Source organism: Gigantopelta aegis, unplaced genomic scaffold (assembly GCF_016097555.1).
Source record: "Gigantopelta aegis isolate Gae_Host unplaced genomic scaffold, Gae_host_genome ctg2703_pilon_pilon, whole genome shotgun sequence".
Lineage (NCBI taxonomy): Eukaryota > Metazoa > Mollusca > Gastropoda > Neomphalida > Peltospiridae > Gigantopelta > Gigantopelta aegis.
The window spans coordinates 1-24,057 of record NW_024533002.1 but is presented as its reverse complement, the minus strand read 5'-3'; the positions used below and the strand labels follow the sequence as shown (position 1 = coordinate 24,057).

Sequence of the window (24,057 nt, the reverse complement as noted above, 5' to 3'; positions counted from 1 at the left end):
TTAGTCTATAAATATTCAACAAAATTCAAAAGAAGTATTAAAAGGAATTTCATGTTGTATTGAACCAACTGAAAAAGTAAGCATACACATACACATAGATTTACTTGTACTATGATAATATATCTAGATTGTATAGATAGGTGTACTGGAGCAGGAAAGTCTTCTTTAATATCAGCACTGTTCAGACTAGCTGAACCACAGGTAGTCTTCTAATTGATGGAGTTGATTGTCTCAGTTAGGACTACATGATGTGAGAAAGAATATATCTGTTATACCCAAGTATGTCTCTTTGAATATTTAGTTACATAATTAATATATTTTTGATATTTTTTATTCTTATAGGATCCTGTTGTGTTCAGTGGTACTGTCCGTTATAATCTTGATCCTTTCAATAATTATGATGACAATAGTCTATGGACTGCAATAGAGCAAGTACTTAGTCTATTAAATATTTGGTACTGTTATATTTTTTTATTAGGTCCAGTTACAGATCAGTTATTGAATCTCTTGAAGGACAACTTGATGGAATAGTAGCTGAAAGAGGTAATAACTTCAGTGTAGGTCAAAAGACAGCTCATCTGTTTAGCTAGAGCTTTATGAGACACAATAAAATATTAGTATTAGATGAAGCCACTGCTAATGTAGATTTAGAGTAAGTCAATAGTTGGAAGTAGTCAATGTATTACATGTTGTACTATATAGAACTGATGCTATTATCCAGCAAGTGATTTTAGACTTCATTTCTCTGAGTGTACTATATAAACTATAGCTCATCGTCTTGACACTGTCATGGACTCTGACAGAATTATGGTATAAGGCTTCCTTCAGTGCACATCATGATTTGAATTATGTAGGTATTGAAGTCTGGAGAGTTGTGTGAATTTGATGTACCTCACCAGTTACTATCTAATGAAGAGTCTCATTTGTTACAACTGGTACAACATACTGGACCAATAACTAGTGAGAAGTTAAAGGATATGGCAAAAGACAACTATGACAAGAAACAGAAGTTATTGAAACAAAAACAATACTAATTTGTTGACTATGGAAAAAATATTTAATTAATAATGTAGCATTTATTTATATAGCAATGATTAAGCTTGTACATCATGATTGATTAATAACACATGTATATCCATAACATTTGTTCCAGTTAAGCCAGTCTTAACATGATTTTTGCCATTAGACAAGCTACGGAATAAATTGTAGGAATCATTGCAACTTAAGGCAGAGTCTGGATCAAGTTGTTGTTGTATTGCTTGTTCCCATGTACACATATCTACAATAGCACCAGCTGCATCAGTTGGTCCATCTTGACCATCCGTACCAACTGAGGCCAGCAGAGCTTTAGAAAGACAGCTATCAATTGGTGTTTACAGTTGGATATCTTAGCTCATAAATATATTTTGCAAATGACAGGGCAAGTTCTTGATTTCTGCCTCCCAATCCAGCCCTTGTACAGTCACAGTTGGTTCTCCACTGCTAATTAGACATATCTTCTGAGAGGAACCAGAGACAGCAAGACAACCTGTTAGTAAGCCAGGTCAGTGATAGGTATTGAGAAGGAAACACAATCTTCATTACTTCTGACTTTAAATCGACAGGTTTTACAGCCATATTTTGTATGTAATATTTGCAAAAAAAATCTACCAATTTCTTTTGCTTCTCCTTGCACAGCATGTGACCATACTATGACATCATAACCACATTCCTTTGCTATTTCAGCTGCAGCTTTTGTTGCCATAGCATTATTTCCAATCACTACATTATGTACATGTTCAGTATGAATTACACTGCTGGGCTGAGGCCTGCAAAAACTTGCTTTAACACTGGTTCGGTAATGGTTCTACCTTACTTGTGTGCAGTATGTCTCTATTACTCTTTTTATGAGTGTATGATCCAGTGACTGTGGTACTGTAGGGCCACTAGCAATATATTGTACTGGATCACCAATAAATCAGAAAGTATCAGACCTATTAACTAAGGAGAATAAATTTAAAAATTTAATGATTTATTTTATAATAAGACACAATAGATGTATATCAATTCTAATATTGAATTTACTGTATTAAATTGTACCTTTGCTGGATAGGCAGCAGCTGCTAATTTTCCCCTTTCACTTGAGAAAGACATTGTCTTATAGCATTCATTTCATGTATTGAGGCTCCAGACTTTGTCAATAATTCTATAGTCTGTACACACAAAAGGAACAAGAAATTCACTAAGTATATATCATGTATTGTCTTCATCTTAAGTGATAACATTCATTTATAAACTCAGTAATGTGAGATTATGACCTCTCAAAGGACTTAGTATGTGAGGCTGTACCATACAATTCCTCAGACTTGTTCATGTCAGATCATATGCTGTTACATATATACATTTGGGTTATAAAGTCTATGCGTATTCTATACCTTTCGCTTGTCCTGAAGACTAATGCAATCTGGTAAAGGTAGTAGTGCAGAACCTCCTCCTGAAATTAATGCTAAAACCAAATATCTTCACCAGTTCTTTGACTACTTGGAAGATTCTCCTAGCTGTTTTCTTCTGCAGTTATGTCTGGGTAAATTATGTGCAGCACCTTCAAAAACCCTAATACAATGGAAGACAGCGTGTGTGTAATGAAAGTTACCAAGACATACTTCATTCTCTCGTCCTTCAAAAAAGGTTGAACACTTTTTGCATTGCTTTGAAGAGCAGTGCTAACTGTTCCAACTGGAATACTTATGATTCCTTTCTTGATATGCTCTCCTATTATGAATGTAGCTCTATAGCCATTCCAAACACAGCTTTGCCAAAACCAACAAGATATATGTTACTGATACAAAAAAACAAACACATTAATTATATATTATTAAAGTAAAATAATTTTAAGTAGTAACTATATTCTTACAGCACAGGAAATGGATATACTTCAATGCAAAATGAATACATCTAGGTGTTAGGTTTAGGGTCAGGGACTAAGGCAAAGTATAACTACATATTAAAGTATGACTTCCTGTGTCTAACATATACCAACTGCCATAATTTAGACCTAGTGTTGTACATTTTATATACACTATTAGATGATACTATATGAATTACACAAATTCATTGATATCACATAAAAAATATTGTTGACTGATTATTTTTAGAATATGAAATATTAATATGTGTAGTTGTTGGAAAATGCCTTTGTTTTCTTTATTATTTGTGACCTGATTTGTGAAATACCATGCACTGTTAAAACATTTGTGACCTTATTTGTGAAAAGGAACCACTTCTGTCAAAACATTTGTGACCTGATTTGTAAAATACCATGCACTGTTAAAACATTTGTGACCTGATTTGTGAAAAAGGACCACTTCTGTCAAAACTATTTTGTACCTGATTTGTGAAAAGGGGACCACTTCTGTCAAAACATTTGTGACATGATTTGCGAAAATACCACTGTTAAAACATTTCAAAAACAGGTAGCATCAGTGCAATACAAAGAATGTAAACAAGATAGTAGGGATGGCAAATGCATCATTCCTACATAATAAATAACACAGGCATAGAATACAACAATATATCACTGATATTACTTAAGTGGTTTAGATATATCACTGCTAAAAGTGATATGTCATTTTAACATATGAAGTTGTTATATGAGTTTCATATATGAGTATGACTCTATATATCATGCTGTATATTAGCAGGTTGTTGAGTATATTTACTGAGTTTTGGAGATGGAATTTATGGAATTGTGACACACTAAAACTAGCTATATGGAAGTAATTACTAAGAAAACCATCAGATATAATGGCTATACACTTGATGTACTAGCATACATTAACTATTTAATATATAACCATATGCATATAAGGAATTGAATTGAATTTGAATCCATATATATGGAATTGAATTGAATTTGAATCCATATTAATATTATTCAAATTCAATTCAATTCCATATATATGGATTCAAATTCAATTAAATTCCATATATGCATATGGCTATATATTAAATAATATTATGGATACTTAATTGTACTGTGTTGTATACAATAGGGTCATTAGTCTAGATAGCTTATGGAACAAGTATGAGGAAACAATTATATGTGTATGCATATTGTAGATCTGTATCTGTTTATAGGTATCTTATTCACTACTACATAACTAATGAGTGATTTGAGTCTGAAATAACAAATTGATGTTAAATGACACACCACTATTTGCAGTGTACTTGGTGAATATCCACCTATGCTATTATGTAGGGATGATGCAAGTGCCATCCCTACTATCTTAATTGCATTCTTTGTATTGGACCGATATTACCCATCCCTACACATTAACTTCAAAAGGCATGTGCTTTGATAGTCAATAACAAAAAGCTGTAGCATGCTGGAAGGCAATGCATGAGGTTCCATGTTTTAACTAGCTCACAAAAAATGTTACTATATACTGTGATGAAAATATTATTATTATTCATAATTAATAACTAATTAAATAAAGCAATAACAGGACAGTAGCTGGGAACTTGGAATTGTTCCATTGTGAACAATAAAATAGAGGCAGATGAAACAAATCGGACATTTGACTAATTGTGTCTGTGATCCTTAGAAACCTTGTCTTAACCTATAACTACGTCATAATGAAGGGATTATCATAGAAAGAAATACTACTGCAAGGAATCGAAAGATATTTCGATCAGTTTGAGTGAGATATTTATTGGTTTTCTGCCAGTACATTTGAATAGACAATCCGGGGCATCCCTCTGGTTAGGTCTAGCTATAGTCTGCCGGTACTAGATAGACAAATGATCTCAATAACGTTCATTACATTATTACATAACATGTTATCAGTCAATGTATGAATGATAATAATATCATTTAGGCACTGCTACGGCATGCCTGATTAACATTACGTTCACAATATGGCGATGGTCAGTAAATTCTTCTGTGTTGCTGTTGGAAGCAGAAAACAATTTATTGGAAGATTGATTGCCTTAGCAAGTGTGTTGACAGTAACTTTTTGCTTTTTTTATCGCAGTCACTCAATCTGGGTTTACAAAAAGGATTGCTTGATCGTTTCGCAATTTCACCCATGGCCAGTTAGCCCTAGATGTCAGGACTATCACCGTGTACCTCTCTTACTCAATCCAGTGATAAATGCAACTTGTGAAAGATTGTTTAATGGAGATAAGGAAGAAAGACAGCGAATTAGACACTTTTTAAATTCTTGGAGACCTCCCAAGGACACTGAGACTATTGAGTCACTGAAAAAATTGCCAACACATCAAGACAGATTTCATGGATAACTTTTACATATCTGAAAAAGAAAGAAACTTTCCTTTAGCTTTTCAAATGCCCATATATTATCAAACAGAAATTCTTACTACAACATGTTCGTCTACTCAAGTACTTGTATCGTCCACATAACATATACTGCATTCATATTGATAAAAAGTCGCCAAAATGGTGGAAAGATGGACTGAGACAATTTACAAAGTGTTCCAATAACATCTTTATATCTACAAAACAAGTATATATTGTTTATGGATCAGTATCAATTCTAGATGCTCATTTAAGCTGTTTAAAAGATCTTGCTAAAAACTACAGCAGATTGGCGCGATATGTAGTAACTCTTAACTCACCAGAAATACCTCTAGTCACCAACAAAGAAATGGTAGATACCCTTATAAAGATGAATGGTACTAATATCATGACAAGGGGTGTGAATGCTTTAAATAAGAAGCATCAGGCAATATATAATCGATTATGGTATAAAAGCAGGGCAAGAAAAACTAATAGTACTCGACTAGGTCCTATACCATATAAATCTGACTGTATACAAGTCAGCATCATCTGTTAACAGTGCATTGAGTAGAGAATTTGTCAAGTTTATAGTCACCTGACAAGAGAGCAATTGCTCTAAGGAAACGTCTACAATATGTCCATTCTGCTGAAGAATACTTTTTTTGCTACCTTGAATATACTGAAAGATGCTCCAGGTAATCCTCGTACATTAAAGAAAGGTGTGCGTATGCCTACAGTATCATCACCAATATGGTTTAGTAAATGATAATACAGTTTGTATTGAGAGACATTTTAATACATAACATTTGTATACTTAGTGTTAGTGATCTTCCATACTTGAGGGTCGTTCAAATCTCTGGTTCTTTAACAAGTATCGCATTGACTATGATCGTGTTGTTATGGATTGTATGGAAGAACTATTACTAAAAGACATTTTAAGGAGTATGAAGTAGATTGTATTATTAATAGAAATAACAACATCGTTATAACTTTTTCTCATCTCATTACATTAAAAATGTAACAGTTATAAACAACTTACAAACTGTGAAGGATATAGTGCAAACAAGGACCAAACTATGTAGGATGAGATTAGACTTCTAACCCCTAACTCGTGCTGACACTATAGTTCCTGATACTGGCTAGAATATGTGCTACCTATGTCATAATATAGTTTGTGTCTTTGGCAAGTAAATATGGATATCAGGTAAAGTTTGGTTAGTACCTGATTTAAAACTTGGTTATAGCATGATTGTCTACTGACTTAAAACCTTGTGATATGCATGGAATGTGAAGTTATCTAAAATCGAGATTGGTGATAAATTGTAAATAAGCTTGAAGAATTAAAAAGTCAGCACAAACATACTATAATAAATAAAAATGTATTATAATATAAATATATTATATAATTTGGACTATAAATATGTCCCGGACCAAATGATAATAGACTTGTTTACTTTAATTTGTTCACAACTTAAATTTAATTTGTTCATATATCTTGTTAACATTATGTACCCTTAATAGTAGTACATAGTATTAAACAAAGGAGTGGATACATGTCCATTATTCACATACCTGTTTAATTGATATTCGTTCCCATTTATAGAAACAGCATTACTTCCTTTATCAACTTTAACAGCTTGTCTAACTAGATTAGCAGGTTTCACAGCTTCTATACCAGCCATGTAAATCCTCGTTGCATCTTGATACATGTCATTTTTAGTACTCATCCTATAATAATACTATATATAATACAATATTATAAACCAAGATTATTAAAACACACTTTCTCAATAAAAATTAACTAATTTGGGAGTACAACCAAAGACACACACATCATGAACATTTTTTGACAACATAACAAACACTGTCTTTGTGAATGTTCATAGAAATTTAAGATATGTACATTTAGTAAGAGCTAGGCTCGTTGCCCTGACACAAACAGTCAACAATCCAAATCTTCTTATCCAGTAAGATGTACATTACAACCAAAAACCTTTATTGAAAGCAGTTATCAACTAATATACCTCCTATATGGTGTTCTTGGAATGTGTAGTATTCTCCTCAAACCTCTGTGTAATTAGACATAACCAGCCACTCCCCCTGATCATAACATAAATTAAACTTTAGTTGTGGAGGAGGACTGAATCCTAGAAAGTAAATGGATCCAGTTCAAGAACTGGAACAAAACTACCCAGGTGTGGAGTTTGTGAAGATTTGTCGCAAGTTTATAACTGTGGGTCAGGACTACTTCAACGTGTTTTCGCAGACAATCAACGGTCTTTCGTTATCAAGTTAAAGTTTGGGGACGTAAATTTGAACAAGATGGAAGAATCAACAAAAGAAGTACTAAGAAAGGAGTTGCAGTGATGGCTTTAAATCATTTGAAGGAATGCGTCACTACAATTGATAGCTGTGAGGCAGACGAGATAGAAAGGAAAGTAGAGAAGAAATACAATGAAGTATCAGCTAGTAGAGAGAATGCAGCAGCAATGCGTAAAGTTTTAGCTGCTATTGTAGTTAAGAAAAGGGGTAGTGGAGACACTAGTATGAATGTGGTTGCATTAGGTACTGTACAAAAAATGCATTTCAAGTCGAAATATGATCCCCGGAATGACAGTAAATGATTGTCATGGTGAAGTGATTGTAAAGCGTGCATTTCAGAGATATCTCTACCAACAACTAAGCCTTTGTTTGAAAATTGCCACGAATGATTCTATATTTCAACTGGCACCTTCATCTGGAAAGTACATTATCAAGCATGGTATCTCATTCATATGTATGTCAGTACTGCACCCTGTGGAGATGCAAGGGTTTTTATGCCCATTGGCTTGGGGGTACAACCTGATGGACACACAGGACGAACCAAAAGGGGTAAGTCCGATGTAAAATTGATGAGGGAGAAGGATCTGTGTTAGCTGAAAGACATCAAAATGATCACCGTATGGTGATAATGTCTTGTAGTGATAAGATGGCTTCATGGAATGTAAACAGGTGTACAGGGAAGTCTCCTCTCTCTCTTGTTAAGCCTATTTTCTTTAAGTCAATTGTTGTAGGCAAAAATTACAACTATGAACATATGGCAAGAGCTATGTATGTTCGTGTTGAAGCTGTTCAAGAAAATGAAGCCTTTCCAGAATCATACAGGGCATCAGCACCTTTGGTTGGGAAAGCAAACACTTCTACATATGAACAAGCTAAGCAAAGTTCATCATATTCTTTGAACTGGTGGGAAGGTGTAATGCTGGAAGTGATTGATACCTCTATTGGTTGTGCTCAAGGTGGGTCTCCTTCTCGTCTCTGTAAGCATGAAATGTTGAAGAAATGGTTATATTTGTTTCAATATCCTTTATCACACAAAATTATGGAAAGTGGTATTCCTATAACAAAACTATGTTTTACTGGCAATGACAGTTATGCTTTCATTAAAGGATTAGCTAGTGAGTATCAGTCTGTCAAACAAATACTTCGCAGACACTACAGTGACTATTTAGGTCCATGGATTCAGACAAGATCTAGAGGGCAAAATGACTTCACAATAAATCAATGAAACCAAAAGTATCACTGACAGATGTAATCATATATATAATGAAATAAAGGCATTACATGTATAATATTGTACAATATATTTTTTACACGCTTTTACTTAAAATGTAATCACGTGTATAATGAAAGCAAGGCATTACATGTATAATATTGTACAATATATTGTTTACATGCTTTTCCTTAAAATAGCTATAAATGATTTATGTCATCATAAACATTTGTGTGTGTTTATTTTGAAAATTAGATTGTTGATACATGTAGTTTAGTAACACGTTTGTTTACAATATAGAAACTAAAATTGAATTTAGGGTTGCTTAGCAACATCATGATAATATTAACAAATTGAATTCAATAAAGAGATGAGTTAGTACATGAATGTTAGTGAGAATATAAGGCAATGAACTTGTGTTATTCCTATGAATTAGAAAAGAACCTTGAACTAGTCTATTACAATAAATGCATCAGGTTCATGTTTAGCAAATTATATGGCCACCTATTAAAGATTATGATTGTTATATTTTAAATTAAGCAGACATTGTATAGAGTCATGACACTCTGTATAACATCTCATTAGCTAGACAATAGCCACCTTAATCTGTATGCACAATAAAGTCTACTTCCTTCTTATGTTTGCACTGTAGTAACAAGGAAGGGTAGGGCATCTTTGTTAGCAAATAAAATTTTGGTGAATCCAATGAATAGTTTGTGCAGCCACAAACTGCTACACAAGAGTCCATATTTGCTGTGACAAGGTACATTATAAGACTTTGAATTTCCCTAATAACAGTTTGACATACAAATATTACACTCACTATATAGTATTTTGGTAGATTTCTATTTTAAAACATGAATAAATAAACATGTTAGATATGTTAGATCAATAACATGTTAGATAAACCATATTGGTTGATGCTGATTTTTTAATCAACAAATGGTGATGTACAGTAATCTAAAAAAATATAAATTTTAAACAAAAATTGGAGCAAAAGAAAAAATAAGACACATCAATATATCATAATTGAGAACAAAACTTGAAAGTTCTATAGTAAAACTAATCTAATTTTCTTTTCTTGTCATAGTGTCTTTTGCCGTATCCTTTAACTTCTCACTATTTATTGGTCCAGTATGTTGTACCAGTTGTAACAAATGAGACTCTTCATTAGATAGTAACTGGTGAGGTACATCAAATTCACACAACTCTCCAGACTTCAATACCTACATAATTCAAAGCATGATGTGTACTATAAAGGAAACTTTATACCATAATTCTGTCAGAGTCCATGACAGTGTCAAGACGATGAGCTATAGTTAATATAGTACACTCAGAGAAATGAAGTCTAATCACTTGCTGGATAATAGCATCAGTTCTATATAGTACAACATGTAATACATTGACTACTTCCAACTATTGACTTACTCTAAATCTACATTAGCAGTGGCTTCATCTAATACTAATATTTTATTGTGTCTTAATAAAGCTCTAGCTAAACAGATGAGCTGTCTTTGACCTACACTGAAATTACTACCCTCTTTCAGCTACTATCCCATCAAGTTGTCCTTCAAGAGATTCAATAACTGATCTTAACTGGACCTAATAAAAATATAACAGTGCCAAAAATTTAATAGACTGAAGTACTTGCTCTATTGCAGTCCATAGACTATTGTCATCATAATTATTGAAAGGATCAAGATTATACCGAACAGTACCACTGAACACAACAGGATCCTACAACAATAAAAAAATCAAAAATATTATATTAATTATGTAACTAAAATTTCAAAGAGACATACTTGTGGTATAACAGATATATTCTTTCTCACATCATGTAGTCCTAACTGAAGACAATCTACTCCATCAATTATTAGACTACCTTGTGGTTCAGCTAATCTGAACAGTGCTGATATTAAAGAAGACTTTCCTGCTCCAGTACGACCTACTATACCAATCTAGATACATTATCATAGTACAAGTAAATCTATGTGTATTGTGTATGCTTACCTTTTCAGTTGATTCAATACAACAAGAAATTCCTTTTAATACTTCTTGTGAATTTGTCGAATATTTATAGACTAGATCTTGTAACTGTATGCATCCATGTGTGGGCCACTCTTCTGATGGTTTAAGTTGAGGAGGGACAGTTTCTAAAGATGCTTCAGATTCCAATTTACCATACCCAATACTCGTTCAACAGATATCATCTATAAGTGTAATTATAATAAATCAATATATTATTTGAATTCATACTCACTAGAGCTTCAATATCATCTAATTATAATATGGAGATTTAGTTTACTATCATAATTCACTTACTAAACTTCCACATTAGTACTCTCGTTCATACAGGAATAGAAATATACAGTCATTGTCAACACATATGTCAATGACAGACCAATTAAGGTAGAATCAAAATCTGATGATTAAACATCAATAAATAAACTGTCAACTACATATCTGTTGTAATTATACCTGCACTAAGAGAGACAGACAATAAAGTCACTGTTGATATAAAAATTATAGAGAGGATATCAACTCGTATCTTAATCCACCTTGAGAGATGTAATAATCATAATTATTTTGATCTACTTTTATAATGACACTTACCTGATGATGCAAGAAACAAGTACCAAGCTGCAGTGTGTTCATTGTGATGAAGATGAAACTGATCCATAGCTAATGATCTCATAGAGTAAGCTCTGATTGTTGGAAGTCCTTGTAGAGTAGCTGATATGTGAGAATATACTGGACTACGAGCTGTAATAACAGAAAACAATCATTACTTGATTTTTTAAAAACTTTACCTAAAGCTTCTAATCTCTTTATATCTCTAAATGTTTTGAGGAAGTACCATCGAAGAATTAATAAAACAGTTAATATAAAAGCTACTATGATGATTATGTAAAGTTAGCCACAACTGCTGTGATAATTATAGCAAACAATCTTACAAGTGTCTACAAGCATCATAAAATTCAATATAATTTTAACGTTAAACATACAATAAGATATTCAGCCATTGATACTGGAAGTAGGTCATCAAGAAATCCTATATCTTTGGAAAATCTGTTTTAGCACTCGACCTATTTAGATACAGAATGATTACTTTGATTGACATTATCCATTAACCCTTAATACAAAAAGGACATACATTTATTCTGATAACATACTAAGAGCAATGCATATCGCATTTACCAATAGGATTTGTATCAAAAAAAAGGACAGGTGCTCTAAGGACAGCTTTAAAACATTTTGTTGTGAAGAACCCTGTGAGCTTCTTAGGACAAGAACTAAAAACAATAAGCAACGAAGTATTCCATCACTATCAATAAGCCAGTTAATCCTCCATAAATACTAATATGTCCATTGGTATCCAGTGAACATATTGAAGATGTACTGTTTACTTCAACATCAGAACACCCAGCCCTAAGCAGAAAAATTTTTAAAATATTTTTAAAAAGTTTTTAAATAGTCCCTACAATTAGATATCCACCAATCTGTAACCACAACAAGACCCTATATAATATATAACAAATGAACCACCCTATTAGCTTGGCTGCTTTTCAGTTGCAAACCTCAGTAAATAAAAAAAGCAATATGACAATTATAGTAAAGAGATATCCTCCACCAGCTATGAAATAATGATAATAGGTCTTCATTGTAATCCTGCCATGAGCTCGCTCTTCTTCAGATTCAGCTGCTGATAAATCCACAGGCATAAGAGACTACAACAGAATTATCATGATACACAATTAATATATGAATTAAGTATGCCTACATGTTCATTATTTGATGAAGTATCAACACTCTCTACTAGAAAAATTAAATCTTACACTATAATCTTGTTTGTTATTACCAGTTTGGTATTGTTTCTGTATTACTTCATCTTGATTATGTCTTAATCCATTGATAATATCACTATTGATATTAAATACTTCATTATTAGGTGGACCATATGTCAACATCTTTCCTAGACAAATATTAACATAATGCTGTATCATTTATAAGTACATTGATGAACATACATATTATTCTGTGCTTAATTTAATGATGGCTTTGTGAAACTAAACTTCTTACAATAACATAACACTTTCACTTACATCTCTTAGAGATAATACTAATGGACACATTAGAACATATTGTAATTGATGAGTTACAAGAATTATACACTTCTCAGAGAGTAAATCACAAATACATCTGTTTATAATATAAATATGATAATATATATAGCTATCATTAACCTTTCAAAGATATGTCTACTAACTGCAGCATCTACTGCACTCAGAGGATCATCCAATAAATAGATGTCAGCTTGACGATAAATAGCTCTAAAGGACATAGACCATACATCTTGTAATCAATAGACATTATTAATAAGTTACCTTGCCAACCCAACTCGAGCTTTTTGTCCACCACTAAGTGTTAATCCTCTCTCTCCAACTAATGTCAAATCTCTCTCTGGAAGTTGACTTAAATCCTGTTATTAGAGATCAGTTATATCATTTTAGCATAATATATTAGCATACTCTATCAAGAGCACAAGCGTCAATAACAGTGTTATAAAAATCTGGTTTAAAAGGTAGTCCAAATAGAATATTATCTCTCAATGTAGAAGAAAATATCCATGGCTCTTGACTGGCATAGGCTACTGATCCAGTAACAGCTACTGATCCACTGGTAGGAGTCAATTCATGAAGTAAACATTGTAATAAAGTAGACTGAACAAATGAGAAATGAGTTTAAATATACTACATTCAAAAAAATATACCTTTCCTGATCCTACAGGTCCAATAACAGCTAACAAGGGACAAGTCTAATGAATATTATTAGCAAACGAAATGTAAGGACAGTAGTTTAATTTCTCACTTTATCTACTGTAAATGAAATATTTTTTAACACAGGATTATCATCATTACTCCAAGAGACAGTAAGAGAGTCAGCTACAATTCCAACATCATTTTGTTTAACACAATATAATGGATTTATCCCACTTAATATCTTATTAACTTGATAAATATCTGTAGATAAATAATTATTATTATACTGCCAGGTTGAAATTAACACAAAAGTAAAGAAATGTACTTTACATTGAAGCATTGGAGATTCTAAATGATTAAAATTTTTGTGTTTACTTTTATTTAGAGGAGTCCCTCCAATTAACAAGAATTGCTAGACAATTATACAACCTAATAACAATGTTAACTTCTTAATTATAATGGAAACTTACTTTAATTCTCTTTAGAGCAACTAAACCTTGTGCAAAGTTGAGTACACCACGTACACTTGTATCAATTATAGCCAACCTCAAGGTTGAAATGATAGAGATAGAAAGAAAAATTTTTCTGGGAGTTAGTTCTCCACCAGTAGCAACAAATGTTGAAAATAAAGCAAATTGGGTCAATGGAGAAATAAATGTTATTGATGATAGTTGTAGTGTTCTTTATAGCCATAGCTCTCATATTCATTACAAGTTCCTTACTAGAAAGAGTCCATTATATTATATTGTCAATTAAATGTATACATACTGTCTCAACCTGCTGACTAGTCTGTGAAATGCATACTCCCATCCATACATCTTAATGACTCTAATACCACTGATGACCTCATTCATCACTTTGACTCTCTTATCTGTTTTTGTCAATACCTTTAATCTAGTTGAAAAATAAGTCAAGTAAATATACCAAAATGACAAGAAAAACTACCTCAATTTTGAAAACAATCTCGAGATTGAGATTTGCAGAAGTGCTACAAGCACTATTACAACAATAGCAACAAATCCAGCATAACCAATTTCATTATATAATAAAATTAGAGAAAACTATTAGAGCAATTGGAGATATTATTACATTTGCGAAAAAAGTGAAACATCTATTGAAAATAAAATAATTAATATTAAAGTCTATGAGTATATGTATACTTACTTCATCCATTTGATGAACATCATTAGATGCTAAATTTATGATATGTCCAGTTCCTATTGTACCAATAGATTTTTGTGTTAAAGATAAAATCTAAACAATAAAGTGAATCTATCAAAGTAGGCAATAACACAACTCCTAACATCACCAAACATCTCTTTATTCCTTTCTCACTTTGTCATAGATTGCATTTAATAGAGATATCCTTAACACCAAAGAAACCACTTGTCCAAAGTAATACCCAATATGATTTGCAATAGATACACATATACTGCATATATGATACCAGCAGCAAATAAATAGGCATTGACTGTGTCAGACTTAGTTGGTGACTCTATGAAGAAGTAGTCTGATAAATTGCCCAAGAAGATAGCTATTGATATATTCAATAGTGTCTACATACAAAAAGATTATAAATAAAAGTTATAACTAGAAATTTAGTACTAGGACAAATAATGAAATTTATCTTAATACAACAATAATCTGCTGTACAAAAATATTAACAACTTGCTAGCAAAACATCCCCTTTCCTAGTAATTAAATAAATTCTTGTCTGCTCTTATCTCAACTGTTTATATTCCAGATGTAACCCAGCAACTAAAATCACTTAATCATTTTATCATTTTATTTCTGTAACCTATTTAGATTATTTCTAGAATTTAGTTTATTTCTATAATTTATTATAGCATGTACTTAATTTGTTTATAATATATTTGTTTGGTGACCTTAATATTAAATTATTGCTATTGGGCCGGAAACTTTTGCCATTGAACAAAAAGTAGTCTAGCATGCTTAGCTTCCAAGAGAATTTCAATATTAAATCTCATTTCACAATTCATATAATACAGCAATGCATATAACATTATAAATATGGATTGTTGATTTAACCAAACCTAGGTCATTATTACTGCTTATAATACATAATGAGATACTGAGAAGTATAGTAAACATCACCCTGTTCTTTATGGGGCGCCGTTTGTGTCAAAATTGAAAAAAATTATCATGATATAATAAATAAGTCATTATTTATCAAATTATTGTTGATCTATACTTCTTATTTATGGAGCGCTGTTTGTGTCAAAATTAAATTCATTCAATGGTACATTTAACATGTTATGATTTACTTTTTATTGTTACTTAATAAAACGCAGAGTGAGTACTACAAGCCATCTCTTAGAATTGAGCGTCAGTGAGATGTTTCCAGTTATGTTGGGTCCCTGACTTTGGTTGTATATTGTAGATCTATTATTTAGGGAAGTCGAAGACGGATATTAAAACTCCGTATAACCCCATTATATTGAAATTGGAATGTCTGTCTGAGGCTTCCATATATTTTAATAAATAATGACTTATTTATTATATCATGAAAATTTTCCAATTTTGACACGAACGGCGCCCCATAGTTCTTATTACTATCATACTAATGACAAATCATGTCTTCAAACATCATTAGACAATAGTTTATATATATATAATGCATAATGTAATTTATTTCCTTCTAATGTTTTGCAGTAGTAACAAGGAAGCAGTAGCTTCTCTTATGGTTAAATCAACTAATCAATTTTATAGTGATGCATGGTGGTTGCAAGGAAGCCAACATAATAATTACTTAGAGAAACTTTACCCCAACTGATATGGCAATCAATTGAACTAGTATTCTCCACCAACTGCACTTCATAGAGTAGTCAAATGCGACAGTCCACAATAAGTGTAGTGTAGAAAATGCGACAAGTCTCCTTGACCTTGTCATCAAACACATTATGCGTATCTCTATGAAATGCCATAAACAAAATCATGTTTGAGGTTTAGTCAATAATTTCGTTAAAGTTCATTATTGTCACAGTCAGTATCCTTGACAAACCTAGTGAATTTGTCATGAAGGTAGTGTGATTAAACTCTTTAGGACAAGGATATACATCATGTTATTTAAGGTTTCTTCTAACTCCAATACAGAACAAAGAATCTAACCAGCTAAATCAAGTAAAAGTAGATTATCAAATCAGCTAGAAATTTATAAATAAGGTTATCTACCAAAACAAAACTCTTGATAACAAGTTGTACTTCGCAGCAGTCTCTTGGGTTACTGCGATGCCATGTAACAAACTATGGGAGTGTCCACTATAAATTATTAAGATCTAGAAGGACATAGTCCCCAAAAGTGTCTATTATTTTTTCACTTAAGAATAGCATATTGTGACACACCCACTGACTCTAATTTGAATTCAACGGACTGTGTGATACTTTAAAAGCATGGAAAATGTGTATTTAAAAAGTATCTCTATACACTAATTCAAAAATAAATATTGACATGTGTGGATAAAAAAATCCAAATAGATATAATACAGCATCGTGTGTTTTTCACAGTGTTAATAAAAAAAATTATTGAACACGGATGTGTTTTCTGTCTATGCCGTAATGTACGTAAATTGTTACCTGAAGTACGCCCCCCTTATTTTTCACACCTTGCTATTACCAAAAGCATATTGTTGACTCAAATCCTCTGACATAAACGGTTAATATGGGCCCAATTGCCTATAATGTAATTTAATAAGTTCTTCTTTACCATATGATTCCCCAGCAATCAACAAAGACTGGTAACATGGATAATCCACTTCTTCATAACACTCAAAGTGACAGTATTATACTACTTCTACATGTTTGAAGCAGGTAATTCTTAAACTCTGACCTTCACTACTCCCATGTTTTATCAGTTATTTTCTTCATTGATTCAAAAATTGAGCTTGTTGTTTTGCTCTACTAAAATACTTTATACGATCAAGATAACCTTCCTTTTTTTTTCCATTTTGTTTCTACCTTCAATCAGATTGTCAAGATGATGCAAATCAAGGAAGCGGATTTTTTGAAAGTTGCTATCTCATCTAATGGTTCTGATATTTTCACGAACCTTCTGTGAACATAGCAATCAAAATTTACAAAAACGCTTTTTTACATCTCGTCTTCTAAGGCATAGAACCATGGCTTCATGCTTATTTTGTCCATGTTATTGCTTGATCATAAGCGTTCGTTAAGATCTGCAATGGTACGGGTTTCTACGTCATCTGAAAGTCTCGAATACGATATGGACGATTTAAAATGAACATCTCCAAGAGCATTTTCCTGGACAAAGCTCACAAACTGCGAGTGGGTTAACATTGATTCTCCATAGCAAAGCATTTGTATTTTTCGTTATCATCTGTTTATATAACAGGGGTAATGGCATGTTTTGTTGCAAACCGTCAGACAGTTAGTGACATTTCCCAAGTAATCAATCAATAGTTTATCTTTTGATACATTAACTTTATAAGTAAAGTCTTTACATTTGCTAAAATGTCCGATTTGTGCTTCTGTAAAAAAGTTTCCTCTTGACGGATTCAGCAATTTTGCGAAAGCAGCATTATTTCTTATGTGCACCCTTCCAAGTATGGCTTCTAAGTGATGGCGATTGTTAATACTTCACGAAAGTGAGTTGAAGACTGACTGGTTGTGCTTTTGCAAATGAAGGAATATGTTCCAAAGCTTTTGGACACCCATATCCCAAAACATTTTGGAAAGAAATATGGCATTCATCATCTCACTGCCACCTTCTTGATGAAAAAGAGCAGAGTTGTTGAAACGAAAGCTCTATTGAAAGGGGGATTTGCTTTTGCTTCTTTAATGGCATCAGTTACATGAAGTTTTTCCTCCCATCTGCAAATGTAGCCATTACTGAAATCATTGTCTTTCATGTCATGCCAAAAATGGATAAAATTGAGTGGAATATTATACCTCTGTGTTGGAGTTAAGCGAGCTTGTGAAGCTTGTGTAACAAATCCTATATCATGCAAAATGATTGATGCCATCTTTACAGGAAACCACTAAAGACATTCCGTGATTTGAGTAGGTAATATGCTGTCTCGCTCAAGGCCACGTGTATCACCAAAGCCTGGAGTATCAATTACTGTTAGAGAGTAAATTGAATGGAAATGTCCATTTTGCCCAATGAAAAGTATAGGCAGTAATCAACTCTGTTTGACTATGCGCTTGAGATTTTCCTTTCTCATTGGATACAAGTTGAAAGCGAAAAACATTATCTTCCCATTTTACACCAAGTACATAATTGGTAATTGCATTGATAAGTGTGCTCTTACCTTGCACCTGTTGCGCCAACCACTAAGTAAAACTCTCCTCTTGACAATGACGGCAATTTGGCAAACTACCTAATGGACTTTGCTATACATTCTGCCTTGTCATTTGTGTATACTTTTGGCTTAAGTGATGAAGTGTTGGGTATTCCTCCATACTAATACGATACGACCATGAGCTGTCTCGTATGGTGGATTTTAAGTGGTTTCTTTTGTAGTAGATATGGGATCGCTAAACATCACTAGGTGCAGACAACTTTCTTTTATACTTGGCAAAAACTTTAAAACGATATGATGTTACAGAGTAGCCTATTAACGTAAAACCTCTTCACTAACACTATGTGTTTCTATTTCCTCCACTGTCTTTTACTCCTTGTTTATCTTCCTTATAATGCACAACATACTGTGAACCAGAATGTGCTCCTGATCTGGCTTTGTCCACACAAGATGAACGCTTTCATGTGTAACTTTCTTACACAATGGTTTTCCTGCTGCTAGGAGCTCTAGGTATGGACTGGTTTTAATACTACTTTCTTTGCTCTCTTCAGACATTCCAGATTTGGTCTTAGCCTGCACTTTAAAGTTGTAAAGAGTACTATCTTCTCTAGATTCTCAATAGTAGCATAATGTTTGTTTAACCATCAATCTCTTGTGTAAACCAAGAATTCCTTATTTGATTGATTGATGACACACATATATGATTCTACATGTTCTCTGCCAGTTTGAGGTTCCTCCCAGTAAACTTGAACATTTTCTGAAGATACTTCTTTAAACTTTGGCTCACCAGGAGGGCTGGTTTGATGAAAACTCATAGGCTTGCCTTCAAAATACTGGACAATCACTGCAACTGCTTCACAGAGTGTTTAAAGTTACTACAGGTAGAAACAATAATTTCTTTTTCCTTGTTCACTAGGACCAGTAGCCAACGTTTTTAAACTGGCTTCACAATAGATCGTAATTCTGCTTTCAGTGTTTCATCCTCCATCCAAGATTTTGAACAAGTCTTTCCCCATAATCTGACGATTGAGAATGCAAGTTAGGCAGACATTAGATGTAGTGTGTCATTACTCTGATCAGATATTGTGAATTCTAAGCTGACAATGCTATCATAGTCTCATTACCCTAACATGTCATTCAAATCATCTAACGAATGTATGAATTCTATATTCTATAAAATGGAAAACAAAAAATATATTAGATATTTAAAATAGCCAAACACTAAAGCTTTTAATTTTGTTACTGTACATCTTGTAAGCTAATAAAATAAAATAGTTTTTACACTACAAACATTTAGTAAACGAACCATTTCGCATATGTGCCATAGTTGGTCTTAATTATCACCAATTGTCTTAATTATTACAATATTGTAGTGTTATCAAATCAAGAACCTAAAGTACTGTTTTATAGTTCTAATATAGCTATGCAAGAACTAATTATCAAAATACTATAATACATGACATGGCATCAACTGAAAGCAAAAGGGACATATATTTCTACTATAATTGAAGCGATTTATTTAGGTCAGAGTGGCTTTAAAAATGTTACATTACTTATTTGGACAAAAACTATTGATTGAATAAACTTCCATATAATTGTTAACACAGTCAATTATATGCTAACTTGTATCCTACATGCATACATAACAATTGCATGTCATAGCTATAGGATACTCAATTCTATTTCATGACTACATGTACAAAGTACATTACTGGAATTTTCTTGAGGTGAAGTCATAATCGATCCACGTGTTCAATTCCTTTTCTTTGTTCTCAGCAAGCAGACAGATTCTGAATGAAAAAGGACAGAGGTTTGGTGTTGTTGAGAGCAAACTCTTGCAGTGGACTTTCTTTCCAACTCTCCACTGCATACTCTAGTGTGCACTTCGGCAATGTCTACTTAAACAAGTTGGGATTCATACTGTTTGACAACTCTCGAAATTCCATAACTTGTTGAAGCACCCCTGTATTGTTTTTGAGGTATCTTTTGTATAAAGAGTTGCATTTTAGGGTAATGTCGTGCAGTTCATCGATCATAGCCATAATTGCTTTAGTGACTGTGTAGTTTTCTTCTTTCCTAAATTGAGTGCACTAACATCAAAAAAAAGTAAGAGGCAGGTTGTTGAACTTGAAGAGGAATGATTTGAAGGCTAGTTTCACTGTTGTCAAACAATCTTGCGAAAACATCGCAGATGCATTGTCAAAAACTGGATGTGTTGACCCTGAGTGAGAAATTTTACCATAACAAGGAGCAATGCATGCTTACTTTATCTTTGTCAGGAATAGCCTGCATAGATTACTGTCATTCCTTTTACAATTGTTTGCAGCTCTCCTGTTGTATTCACCTCTTTGATCTTCTTTCCAGGAATCTATATCCAATCTTCTTGTCAAAGACACAAAGAAAGATTATCGACCGTAAAATAAGCCCCACAACGACATTGTTGCTCATTATCTACAAAACGAAGAGTTAAATTTTTGTTTAATGTCATCAATGTCCAAACTTGTTTCTAGCAGTTATTGTGTATACAGAAAAGGGACTTACACGTTGGTACGTTATTGAGGATTTGCGGTTATCAAAAAATTCGTCGAGCACCCGATTACTTTATAAGCCAGAAATACACAAGTTTAAGAGCTATTGCTTGATGTGTGCAAAAAGATAATTTTGAACTAACAGTCTCTTCGGATGTGACATAAAATTCAGGAGCGTTTTGGGATATTGGATTTCACACATTTTCACCTTTATGAAGACAGAACATCTTCAGGTTATTATGTTAACAGAGGATCAGCATGGGGGCTGTGACAATGGTATAGCATTCCAAGATGGAATGGCCCGTCCTAGGGGGAAGGGAAAGTTCAAGATTTTTGACTACCACTCTTAGTCTATACAATATCATGTTAGATGAGAAAAAGGGCTGAGACATGTATCCTACCTTTAGCGCTTGTCAGCATAAGTAACGATCTTTGGTAGCAGGCAGGTTTATTTTTAGTAACAAGTCACCATACCGTATTGGAAATTGAGTTATATCTACAATTGTTTAATCAATTATATTATCACAAACATACAGGAGTCATATAAATCTATCTTACTTAAGATATAAAAATGGACAAGCAATACAATGTTCTTTAATGCAATTTTAGTAATGGCAAAACAATCACTTTAATAGTGTGATTATAATAGTGCATGCACATACAGATAATATACCATAGTAATATAAAGTTATGATTATATATATATATTATATAAATTTTCCAAATTGTTTTGCCAATAACTGAAAATGACTTTTTGGCTTATGATAAAGTGGTTATATAAATATACGTTAATGGTAAATTGCGTTAATTCAGCAAATTTGTACGCAATTAGTTCATCAGTAAACCAAGCCATGCCTTTTCCAGTTTGTAATTCGGGGATAAATCATCTGCAGTCGCTGAATAGGATTTAATATTATTTAGATAATCGTCAGTCAAAGCTAATTACAAGTAAACGGACAAGCACAACTGACAAATAATCAGAATGGGTTGGTGAATTAAAAAATAATGAATAAGGACCGTCCGTATTAATTCATTTTTTAATAACCTCAGTGATATGCCTATAGCAGGACTATTATTGCAATTCAGCTCGAGTTGTCTCAAACACCATTAGATGTTTTAAAATTCGATTTCGTACAAGTTGAACCCATAAGGAAAAAGGGGGTAAATACTTAAGGGAAATAGGAAAACTTTTGTCCAGCTCAAAAGTCCATTATTAGGTTCTGTTAATTAAAAAATTTCCTAAAAGTTGAATATCCAAATTATACTCTTTTGAATTATGGTCAAAATATAAAATTTTCAAAACTGTTCAAGTATTATAGAAAGAAGGAAACCACTGGAAGTGCATAGCAGCTAATCTGCATTTCCTCGGTTGTCCAAAACCATTGAGTTTATTAAAATTCGATTTCAGCTCAAGTTTAACCCATAAGAAAAGGTGAGGATTAAAACTAAGGAATAGGTAAGAAAAGCTTTTGCAGCCATCCCTTATTAGTAAAACATTTTCCTAAATTGAACATGCCCCAAAGTGTATTTCAAACTTTTGAATTTTCAAAATAACGGAATATTTCAAATGTTGAATAATTTGCGAAGAAGGTTGGTTTTGTATAAGCATGGTTTAACATTTTGTTAATATACACGACAGTAAGGGATGACTCCAGGACTATTATTAAGTATTAATGGAATTTCGAAGAAAAGTTATAATAATTTAAGTTTTTTTATTAGTTCGTTTTAAATTAAAACAAAGACAAATTAATAAAAGAAATTAAAATGAACAACAATTGGTGTGTGATATTTAAAGAAATTTAAAATATGTATATTAATCATCCGCTCTATTATAAATATTCGTATTTTCATTGGTGGGTTTTTGGGGGTATGTGATAGTGTTTATCTGTTTCCATGGATAACACAAACGGATTCGTTTGGTTTTTATTCAATAACATTGCTATGGAACATGGGTAGCATAACAAAAGTAAGGAATTATCTGGCCTTTACTTCTTAACATGGTTCTAAGGGTTGCCCGAGGGAAAAAAGGATGATTCCTTATTGGGTGCATTAGGGTGCTACCATAAGACTCTCACAATCCCAATAACACTTAAAATGAAACTACAATAGAAAAACCAAAAGTACATTGGAAATTTAATCGGTGTATAATGAAAAGGATTAATTATATATTATTGTACATATTGTTTAATGTTTTCCTTTCATTTATCATCATTTAAACTTTAATTTCCCAATAACATTTGACAACAAAAAATTCATACTTGTATTTTGGAAATTTCTATTTTAAAACATAAATAAATAAACAAATTTAAAGTTAGATCAATAAACATTTGATAAACCATTTTTTGTGCTATTTTTTAATCAACAAGGTGATTACAGTAACAAAAAAAATTTATAAATTTAAACAAAAATTGGGGTAAAGAAAAAATAAGACACTCAATCCTATTAACAAAACTTTAAAGTTTTTAAAAATAATCCAATTTTTTTTTTATATTGTCTTTTCCGACCTTTAACTTATTTTTGGTCCCTATGTTTGTACCATTGAACAAATAACTCTTCTTAGATAGTAACTGGGGGTACACAAATCCACAACTTCCGACTTCAATCCACATAACAAAGCTGATGTGTTATAAAGGAAACTTTATACCATAATTCTGAAGTCCTCCAGGTAAAGACAAGAGCT

The 24,057-nt window shown here is 32.5% G+C and overlaps 1 protein-coding gene and 3 pseudogenes across 1 annotated transcript; 1 reads left to right on the top strand and 3 right to left on the bottom strand.

Moving 5' to 3' along the window:
• Positions 1–1,094: 1,094 nt before the first annotated feature.
• Positions 1,095–6,987, bottom strand: LOC121391593 (annotated as a pseudogene).
• A 901-nt stretch (positions 6,988–7,888) lies between these two features.
• Positions 7,889–8,825, top strand: LOC121391591. Its single transcript, XM_041523168.1, has 3 exons — positions 7,889–8,022; positions 8,270–8,556; positions 8,707–8,825. The coding sequence occupies exons 1-3, from the start codon at positions 7,889–7,891 to the stop codon at positions 8,823–8,825; spliced, it is 540 nt and encodes a 179-aa protein (XP_041379102.1).
• A 1,052-nt stretch (positions 8,826–9,877) lies between these two features.
• Positions 9,878–17,731, bottom strand: LOC121391590 (annotated as a pseudogene).
• A 189-nt stretch (positions 17,732–17,920) lies between these two features.
• Positions 17,921–21,300, bottom strand: LOC121391589 (annotated as a pseudogene).
• Positions 21,301–24,057: the final 2,757 nt, after the last annotated feature.